The sequence below is a fragment of the Cryptomeria japonica genome, chromosome 5, assembly GCF_030272615.1.
Source record: "Cryptomeria japonica chromosome 5, Sugi_1.0, whole genome shotgun sequence".
In the NCBI taxonomy this organism is placed as follows: domain Eukaryota; kingdom Viridiplantae; phylum Streptophyta; class Pinopsida; order Cupressales; family Cupressaceae; genus Cryptomeria; species Cryptomeria japonica.
Window position 1 is genome coordinate 852,095,355 of NC_081409.1, and position 11,015 is coordinate 852,106,369.

Genomic DNA, 11,015 nt, shown 5'->3' on the forward strand with positions numbered 1-11,015 from the left:
TTTTAATTTCTTATAATATTTTAGTTTTTTGGTTTAGGTAAAGTCACTTTATAAGAATGAAATATTCAACTTACTACCACTATTAATTAAATACAAGTTGTGAAAAGAATAATTAAACAAATTTATCTAATTAATTAAAAAGAGGGATATTATAGTGGTGTTTGATTTTTTATTGTACTTTTGAGCTACTATATCTAGACCCCCCTCATAATATTGATAAATAATAAAGATTGATGATATGCACAATCCTTTTGGTAACTCTATGTCATTTGCATTCATTGAATCAAGCTTCTTGACAATTATACAAGGAACACATATCTCAACCTTCAACTTGTTAGTCAATAGGCTATATACGGTGGAGAACTTTCCATCGGATTCCATATTTCTCATGCTTGAAAATTTTATCGGTTGCCAATATAGGTTTAAAAATCAAGTTGAGGTTTTTTTGGCAATAGGGAAATTTTTGATGATGAAATTAAGTGGCTCAGACAGTAATTGCCAACATTGGCCCTTCATGTCCTTTTAGAATGTTCGCCTCTTTCTGTGCAATTGGATAAATTTTATTAATGTTCTCTTTTTCTTTGCGAAACTTTCATGAAATGGATATATTCCCATAAAATAAAGGTTTTTTCAAAAATCAATTAATTTAAAATATTTAATTTTTATAAATTTAACTAAAAAATCTTGCCCTAGAGGATGTAGATTACCATCTTTATGAATTGAATTACAATCCTCAATCTAATGTAAATATTAAAAAATATATACCAAAAGTAAATAATATGTACTTCTTTTAATTGTAGTTAGGGTTAGGGGTAAGGTTGGCTAGGGGTTGGTTAAAATTAAAGTTTTCGTTCTGAGATAAATATTAGGTTAGGGTTTCTATTATGGTTCAATTAGCATTAGAAATTAATTATTATTATAAAATATAAAAAATAATAGTTTTTAATTTAAAATTATTATAATTTTAAAATGTCTTAGCATTTTTTCGTTTAAAATAAATAATAAACAATGTACAACTATTTTAAATTTTGAAAATATAAGTTTTTTCTTTTCGATACATTTTTTATGTTCATCTTTACAATATCTAAAGTGTGCTACTTAAACTTGATGAAACTTAGTTTAAAAAAAAATTATTACCAATTTAAAAATATTAAAAATTTAAATGATTTAAAATTTATTTTGCAATAAAAATTGACTAGAAAATTTATGTAATTATTTTATTACAATATGTAGAACGCCATTTTTTTTTAATTGAATGACAATCCTCGATCTAATATAAATATTAGATAACATATGCCAAAATTAAATAATATGTACCATCTGTTAATTGTAGTTAGACTTAGGGTTAACGTTAGGTTAAGTTTAGTGTTAGGGTTGGTTAAAATTAGGGTTTCCATTCTAAGATGAAGCTTAGGTTTGGTTTATGGTTACTATTAGTGCTCAATTAAGATTAGAGTTAGTATTATAATTCAAGTACAAGATTACCATTCTAGTATAAAGCTTGAGGTTAGGGTTCAATTAATATTTGGGTTAGGATTGGTATTATGATTAGAATTAAGTGTCTTATATTAGGGTTAGGATGTAATTAAGGTTATAGTTCTATTTGAAATCCTAACTATGGTCCTAATCTCGACCCTAACCCTAACCCTTGAATCTAATTCTAACCTTAAACCTAACACTAACCTTGGTTCAATTTATAACTATAACCTTGAACTTCATCATAACTAGACCCTATCTCTAACTCTAATTTTATCCCTAACCCTTACCTTGACCTTAACACTAACCCCAACCTAATTCTATATCTAACCATAACCCTAACCCTAACCCCGACCTTGACCCTAACCCTAACCATAACCCTTGTTTTGTTACTTTTAATATAAAAAACAAAGAAGATATGTCAATGATCAAAGATCAAATCTATTCATTGTAATCGATTTCATAAGTTAATTGTTTCCTTATATTGTCAAAAAGTTAAATGAACAATGAAGGATCCTAGGGGACACAAGAGGAGGATATCAGTAGCTGATTTATGTTTACTATGACATACTATAACTTATTATCTCCATTTAATCAATTTGTACCCTCTAATATATTATTTTATATATAAATTACTATCGATGTAACCATTGCATCTCCTTTTGGTGCAAGTGCTAGTTATATGTCCCAATTGAAAGTCTTTCCTTCTTGAGGCACACCATTCATCTCCAACCAAAAAATCCCCATGCCTTCTTTTCTTATTAACTTCCTCCTTATATCTACCATTCTTCTTCTCTAATTGACTTCTCACTTTTCCTTTTACTTCTTTAATATGTTTTACAAACTCTTTTGCTTCCATACTCAATTTTTTCTTCATTACTAATGTTTCTCAATCCTAATAAATTTCTTTGTAATGTCTCCTTTTGGGGTTTTCCTAATTTTTCCCTAAAACCACAGTTCCAATTAAAATAAGAAATGTAATACATTTAAGAGTATAAATTTACCAAGTGAAATGCCCTTAAAAGAGAAATCCCATTCTAGGTCCTACACACAATATTACTCTCTAGAAATTGACATTAAACCATAAACTATGATAACATTTATTTGTACTAAGCATTAGTAAGCATCATGATATCACATAAACATCATTCATAATGAAATCCAATTAAGGCAATAACCATTCCAAAGTATATTCGATCGTCCTTGTGCTACGAGAGCATGGAAGGTGGGTTGCCCTTTAATCCCTCAGTTCAAAAAATACTTTAGCACCAAGACCTAGGTTGCATTCTCTAGTACCCTTACCTATCACACAACATAATCTTGCTAAAACAATCCATATTAGCATTGTTAGATAATAATAATCGATATATTCAAAAATTAAAGTAGTTAAACATGCCAAATACCCATTTCCAATATGACAAACACCATATATATATATATATATATATATATATATATATATATATATATATATATATATATATATATATATATATATATATATATATATATATATATATATATATATATATATATATATATATATATATATATATTGACAATAACACTCAATCTTCAAAGTAATTATCCACATTCAAATTACCACAAAATGGGATAACATATAATCACAACCAAGTATAAAAAAGATACCAAAATGAGGGATATTACACATACCTACTAAAATAAGTTAAACCATCTTCTTTTATTTTATTTAATGTTCATTAAAGTCAAATTAAACATTAATAGATAGTTAATCAACCACATAGTAAATCCTAAGTTTGGAAAACATTTTCAACATGAAATCCATGAATCAAAACATAGAAATTCACATGCAAGATCCCAAAATTATCTAGAGTTACTTGAGTCATTAAAAATGAGTGGTGTGATTGGAGACACAACATGGTTAGGCCTTGCACCTTGCTTCTCATATTTCTCAGTGCTTGTCTCATACCTCCCTCATCACTTAGCCTTATCATGGGAGAAACTACAAGGGCATCATTAAGGAAAAATACCTTCTTGTTCCTGTTTCCTCTTTGCTATTCCATACTTACATACTTATCTCTTCAAGTTACAAACAAACCTCCTACAAAACTTTAAATCTACCTTATCATTTACCTAGCTTGATTACATCCATTCACATCCTATCAATTTAAGTGGGTATATATATTCTCTTTTGCATTACAAACAAATAACACATCCATAATGACTAAAGTGGTCCTACATAGATCCTTGCACTACACAAACTTCGTTAAAATGGCTATTCATGGGTCCTACAACAACCTATTTGATTAAAGTGATTCTACATGTGTCTTACATCATTCCTTGTTAAAGTGATCCTACATGAATCTTACACCACCTATTGATCATATAGATCATATACTGAATTGAGGCCAATTTTCCAGCAAATCCATGATTGTTGCATATAATATGATTCTCTTATAGTTCTCTTTCCCATTCCCTAATCTTCAATACCATAGAGGCTAGAGTAATTCCAATTGCATGATAGGCCATACCTACTAGATTCAACAACTTAAAATATGAATGGGTTTAAATTCTTCTAGATATTTTCATAGTGAAGACTAACTTCTCCTCTTGTGTGATGTATATTTGAAGACAACACTTAAGCAAAAGACATACAAATGATTCCAAGTGAATCTCTTCAATATCCTTTTCTTCATGTATTCTATTTATTAAGTACAATAAAATTTGTATTATTACTTAAGCATATTTGATTTATTGTAGCTCATAGTAATGCTAAATTTGGAGCAAAAGGTTAAATTAAAAACCGTGTATCTAACACTTCCCCCCTTTAGTTGTGCACTCATTTTAGTACCATCTTTTAATAAGCATGATTTGAACTATTTTGACCCCGGTAGAACAAGAAACATCCACAAAACATTAGCTTTGAATGAAAATGAGCCCTTTTATATCAAAACCTTTGTTACATCGCTATTTTCAACTCTTTTGCCATCTAAACATTAACACACCACACACTTGTCCTCTAGACAAGACTACTCACTTATATCCTCTAGACAAGACCACTCATACTCATATCCTTTGAGCAAGAACACACATTCATGTCCCAAGAATTCAAAGTCGCATTTTTCCCATCCAAACATGTTGTTTGACAGTGTTTAAACCGTAATTCACTTCTAAAAATCAAATTAAGTCCACAATATTTATTTGATTGTTTGGATTAAAACAGAAATTAATCTAACCTGTGTATTTAACACTTTCCCCCTTTTATTGTGCACACATTTTAGCACCATTTTTTAATAAGTCAACATTGAATGAAAATGCACACTTATATATCAAAACCTTTGGTACACCATTATTCTCAACTATTTTGTTATCTAAAAATTAACACACCACGCCCTTGTCCACTCACACTCATATCCTCTAGGCAAGAACACACATGATTCATGTCCCAAGAATTCAAACTCATAGTTTTCCTATCCAAACATATCCTTTGACAATGTTTAAACCCTAATTCACTTCTAGCAATCAAGTCCATGATATTTATTTGATTGATTGGATTAAAATAGAAACCAGTCTAACCTAATTCACCTCTAATAGTCAAATTAGGTCCACAATATTTTTTTAATCGATTGGATTAAAATAGAAACTAATCTAACACCTTTCATATTGACATACTCATTTTAGACATGTAGAACTATTTTTTAGCTCCAAATTAGGTCCACAATATTTTTTTAATCGATTGGATTAAAATAGAAACTAATCTAACACCTTTCATATTGACATACTCTTTTTAGACACGTAGAACTCATTTTTAGCTATTTAAGAATTCCTCTATTGGTGCACACACTAGAAACAGCTATCCAGCCATCAGAATGCACCATGGCATCCATGGCTAGATGCTACATAACTAAAGTTTTGACTTCCCATCGATGAAGATTGTTTGTGGCTTGTTTGCTGTACCATTGTCTCAAATGAATAACAGCAGTCCACACTGATGAGAAATCAAAACTTCAATTATGTAACATCCAATTATTGATACCATGACACATCTTAATGACTGAATAATCATTTTCCCACTTAACTCCATAATATGGTCATCTACTCCATCTAGGACCACACTTCAAAAAATCTAGACCATACTATTGTTATATCAACCTAAGAATTTGACTGTTGTAGGATTTTGCCATTTTCGAATTGAAGTGTTGGAACGGGAGCAGAGCGTGCAGATACCAATGCGACATAGAAGACATTGCCACACAGAAGCCAACATCTATTTAGTTTTATTATATGTTGGTTACCGTTTGCAAAATTTGATTACCATGAGCACTTGAACTTCATTTATTGTTTGCTAGTTCATACATATTATCTTGGAATTCGGTGGTGTTCTATGTGTGTACCCCAATGCACCTGCAATCTGCCTCCACAAAAATAAGCCAAACTCTCCTCTATACATAAGTGATGTCTGTCTAAAGCAGGACAAAAGGCACACACTCCTAACTTTCATGTTATTCAAGATATAACAGGTACTAGAGCTAAAATAATATATATATTCAATCTCTATTTTTACAATTCTACAAAGAAAGAATAGACCAAAGTCCAAACAATATCAATCACCATAAACCATAGGCTCTCCTATCCATGCCAGTGCCTACCCCTGGCATTCTCTGAGAAGGAGGTACTGAAAACTTCATTCTGCCATACTTTGAAAACCGTGTCATTGTGGGAGGCTCCTCTTGCTCAAATGTACCAAGATCATTATTATACTCAGTGTTCTGACCAGGCCCTGTCTTCGATTTTCTCTGTCCTTGACATTCAGGTGGGGCAATGGGATACCTTGAAGAATCTTGACAGTATGAATATGTCATAAATCTCTTCCTTACCCAGTCCATTCCAGCTCGCTGCGTGGCATCCAGGGACTTGAACTCTGGGCCATCAATGGGATTTGTGGATTGTGGTCTGTATGAACACAATGGGGTGGGCTGTGTAGGATTCCAAACACACCCATCAAGTTCAAGGTTGGTGTAAGATGCTACAAATGGTGCATACCTGTAATCAACTGGATACCTCCCTCCTTCAGTGGCCCAGTCTGATCCATCCCAAATAGTTGAGTACACAGACATTGGCTTCGAAGGATACTGCACCCCCCATTCTTTGATATGTTGTATTTCCCTGATTGGGATATTGTCCACAAAAAACCTGTTTACAAAACAAGAAATTGATTGAGTCCAGGTGACCTGTATTGGATCTAGGAGTAAGATAATTTTTAAGGGGAAATAAACTTCAGTATATTACAGACCAAAAATTATACCTTATGACATGAAAAGTTGAATATGCTTATATATTTGCATTCCTCATAATTCAAAAGAAGGGCCCCTGATTTTGCGTCCATACACAAAAGTTATGGGCTTCGGAAGATGAAGGGTAAAAACTATCACAGTGGTGATTTTAAAATTGTCACTGGCTGTTTTCAAAACATTGGCTGGTTCCAAAACTGCCTCCTGTTCCTGTTGAATGTGATGATTTTGTTCTAGTTTTAGAAACAAGCAGAATTTGAATCATTTCAGTGACCATGTCTCTTCAGTTTCCATGTAGAAGGCTTTGTATAACTATACACAAAGTCAGTCTTCCAGAACTCTACAAATCAATTGACAGTCAAAAGCAAAGGGGAGAAGAATTGAATGTTGGATCCCTGAGAAAAAGAAAGCTGAAATAACGATGTAGGTTGTATAACACTTTGTGCTTTAGTCTTGACAATACACTATGATAGAGAGCCACTGCCTCTACCAACTGAACTTTAGACCCCCTCAAAGGGTTTTTTCCAAGATAATTCTTGTGTTATCTTGCATTGTAACATTATAGTATTTCATTTCTTAGTGCAACATTATTTGAATTCCTCCCATTGTTGCCTATCAATTAGATTACAAATAAAACAGTAATGTAAAGTTTGATTACGTATTTCTTGCTAGTTAATGGTGGAAAGTATGGATTACAGGGACTCATTTTGCAGACTCAAATTTTGGCATTTTTTGGTTATTGTAAGCAATGGGAAAAAAGTGTTATCTTTGGGACTCAAGGTATGACTGTAATATGTACCAGTGACGGTAGAGTTCATAGTTGGACCGTAGGAACCTACAAAGATTCTCTTATGTGCCTAGGCACATGACATTATGTACATAGGATTATAAAGTTGGTTTATAGAGTCAAATCCATAACTCGTTAGCTGTTCAAGTCGCCTGTTTGATCCAATCTGACTGAACAAGATTTATGTTTCTTGGATGTCCTGCTCCATAACCTCATACAGATCACAATAGTAGAAAGAACATGGAAAGAAAGTATGGTACATACACAGTATGGTTGTAGTTCCAAAGAATGCTATACTCATGGAATTCAGCTGCAGGATCGAACCAGAGGTGGAATCTCTCTTCTCGGCCCGTGTGAACACTTCCATTCCCATATACATTGGTCTGCAGAACCCACTGTTTGCGCCTGGCATGACCCAGGAATTCAAAGTCTAATTCATCATGTGTACGAGGGAAGACGTCTGAATTTGAAGTCTGCGAAGGTGACAGCGAGAGAGAAATTATGGGATTAATTTATATTGCTAGAATCATGTAACGTCGAAAACGAGTAAGCTAGTTCTTTCAAATAATTGAGGAAAAACAAGGAATTGATGATCATGGAGAGCTTACATAAAATGCCACAACAATTCCTGCAGAGTAGTTCTCAGGAAGCTTGATGGCTGCGCTGAAGAATCCGTAGTAGAAATCATCTTGTGAAATGAATCCTGAACCTTTACAATGCAAGGAAGAGGATGATGCATAGGCACTATTTTAGTGAATTCAAATCATATTTATAAAAGGGACAATTCAAGCAATTTTACGAAGTAAATATTTACATCAAGATCAGACTATATCTATTTCTTCAGGATGTCCTAAAAAATACTATGAATGTATACCAGTGTATATAAATATTAGGGATTGTCGATCTACTGAAATTCTCTTCGTATGTTTACGGAATTCAAATTTCAAAATAGGCGAATCCCTTTTGAACCCTCAAGTGGGTACTTCACATAAACCTTGTAAAACTGCCACTAGCCAGTAAAAGACTGTAACTATCACTGTAAAAGACTGCAACTACCACATGAAGATCAGACTTTGGATCATCACTAATATTTCAGTTGGTTTGACTTAAATAACCAATTGACTTAAATAACATACAATAATAAGATGTTTCATATGAAGTCACGTTAATAGGTGGATCTTAATGAAGAAATTAATATAATTTCAAGTGAGTCACCTAAACAAATCCAAACTTAGAATGTAATGTTAAAGCCGCCTGACCACTTCAGTCATTCCACTAAAACACTGCCCAAGAGAGTAGGTTATATCTTAGTCATTTCCTGACCTTAGTTACATGTTTATGCTTACAGGACGGGACTAACTAAAAGTTCAAAGGACCCATTTTCAGATTGGTTACGGTTTGTATGTCTTGAAGACTATAATCTCAAAACTGAATAGCTACCTATCATGCACTGATATATGCTGAGGGAGAATATCCACCCTGCAGGCTTCTTCCAACCTTTTCTGACAAAGTTTAAAGAATGTGCAGTAGTTCATATTCATTAGTTGATGAGAATGTGCACGGTGGATACTCCTTTCTCTAGGAGGAATATGGACCATCTTTTACTTTCATTCGACTTATACAAATCAAGTTAATGCTGAACATTAACTTTCAGTATGAAGTCTTGACATGAATATGTTTGACATCCTATTTGCCTTAGACTATATTGTAATGGGAAAGTATAGTGATGGTATATGCTTTTGTTCAATATAGTTTGAACTTCTCAAGTTTTGCTTCCATTAGTTTCCAACAAACCAAACAAGATGGAGACCGCAAAGCATACATCCTACTACAATCTATCAACTCTCCACAAAAGATCAATACAGAGAGAGTTTCGGGTAGGCTACCATTGGGAGTAGGGTGAAGCTAACTAAGAAGGAAAGCAAACAAATATAGAATAAAGTAAGAAAAAGTGTACCTGAGGATTTGTCGAGAATAAGCTTCACAAGGTTCCCACCATTTAGTTGCTGGACATTTGTTGGACCTCCCCATACAACAGAGTATCCCTCTTTGAAAGATAGATGAGAAAACTGATCTGTCAAATGGGGTGTAACTGGAGGACGCAAGTGTTCCTCTTGTCGACCACAGTGTACTGTAATTGAAAACAAAATCAGCTGAAAAAGCATGGGATAGAAATGTAGAAACAGACGAGACATATCTGATTGTTTCTCTTTCCTCTGTCTGGAACAGAGCAGATACTGCTCAGATGCAAAGGTTATCCAAAAATACCCAAGTTGGAGAAGTAGAATATGACCAACATGCTCTTTTGGAGTGTATTCAAATCTTGGGATCCTCAAAACCTACTGAACATTTCATATTAGTAAGCAATGAGCATAACCCCAAATGATTAAGAGTTTAAGGCTCACTCCTAAACAAAAAGAATCAGAAGACTGAAGGAAACTACCCCACCATGCAGAATTAAGCTATCTAGTGTCAGAGGTGCAAATCCTAAACGAAATAAAAAATCCTTACAAGTAGAGATATGCAATACAACTGTGACATATTTTATTATAAGTATGGCAGACACATAAGAAGACAAGAAATTTATTGAAATTAACAGGAGTATAAAAACTCTCACTTTTCACAGAGATCTTGAAAGCTGCAAGTTGTAAGCTTTTATATCATTTAGTCCCCACATAGTGCTTAAAAACAAGCATCAACCTAAAAACACTACTACTATTTTGTCCCATGTTAGTTCCACAGTTCCAAGTAATCCATTCATTCAAGGTAGTTGAGAATAATGAAGTTTCCCAGCTATTTGCAGAAGACAACTCATGAAATGAATGGACTGGTGGGTCTTAAAAATATATCAAGGAGTAACTGAATCAGAACTGATAGACTCAAAGTCAGAAAGTTGACAACCAGAACACAGCTATAAAAGGTGAGCTGGAGTAAACAAAAAGTACCAAATCCAACCATAGAAGATAAGTGTCTTTAGAATCATTGCATGCGGCTGCCATTACAGTAATATAGATCTGACTTTCCTTGTACATATTTTTGTGGCACCCACACTCAGTTTTCCTTATGGGGTAACGTGCTTTCTAACTTTTACAACTTTGTACGTGACAACTTTTATCTTTATACTGAAACAACAGACATTGTCTGTGACTCTTTCTGCTGCCAATGTGACTCTTTCTGCTGCCAAGAGTAACATTTCACATGCCTACATTCGTCAAGCTATTAAAGACTGCATCTACTTTTGTTCTTCCCTTTGACAATATCTTTTTAGCAGCTGTAAGTTCAAATTTGCTAACAAAACTAACCAGTAAGAGGGTTTAGAACTAGACTTATTTCTTGATGTAAGTGTTGCCACTTTATTGGAAATGCCTAACCTTGAGTGAGAAATAAATTCCTGATATGTCCTTTATTCTTACCCAAGATCTATTGGATTTAGTCTCTACCTTTGAGTGAGAAATAAATTTCTGATATATCCTTTATTC

The 11,015-nt window shown here is 33.3% G+C and overlaps 1 protein-coding gene across 3 annotated transcripts; it reads right to left on the minus strand.

Moving 5' to 3' along the window:
- Positions 1-5,885: 5,885 nt before the first annotated feature.
- Positions 5,886-10,750, minus strand: LOC131069449 (probable xyloglucan endotransglucosylase/hydrolase protein 33). Of its 3 annotated transcripts, none has more exons than XM_058004875.2 (5): positions 10,438-10,750; positions 9,494-9,878; positions 8,145-8,245; positions 7,801-8,009; positions 5,886-6,651 (listed from the first exon to the last, which is right to left on the minus strand). In XM_058004875.2, the coding sequence occupies exons 2-5, from the start codon at positions 9,729-9,731 to the stop codon at positions 6,066-6,068; spliced, it is 1,134 nt and encodes a 377-aa protein (XP_057860858.1). In that variant the 5' UTR covers positions 9,732-9,878; positions 10,438-10,750; the 3' UTR covers positions 5,886-6,065. The 3 variants fall into 3 exon arrangements, with proteins under 3 accessions (XP_057860858.1, XP_057860857.1, XP_057860856.1); XM_058004874.2 differs by having other exon boundaries at positions 9,494-9,875; positions 10,154-10,750; XM_058004873.2 differs by lacking the exon at positions 10,438-10,750 and adding an exon at positions 10,154-10,427.
- Positions 10,751-11,015: the final 265 nt, after the last annotated feature.

Coding starts and splice junctions, on each gene's coding strand:
- LOC131069449 (XM_058004875.2), bottom strand. CDS start 9,731: ATGTCTCGTCTGTTTCTACATTTCTATCCCATGCTTTTTCAGCTGATT. Junction 8,010..8,144: donor GAATTGTTGTGGCATTTTAT/GTAAGCTCTCCA, acceptor TCACCTTCGCAG/ACTTCAAATTCAGACGTCTT. Junction 6,652..7,800: donor TGGAACTACAACCATACTGT/GTATGTACCATA, acceptor TTTTGTAAACAG/GTTTTTTGTGGACAATATCC.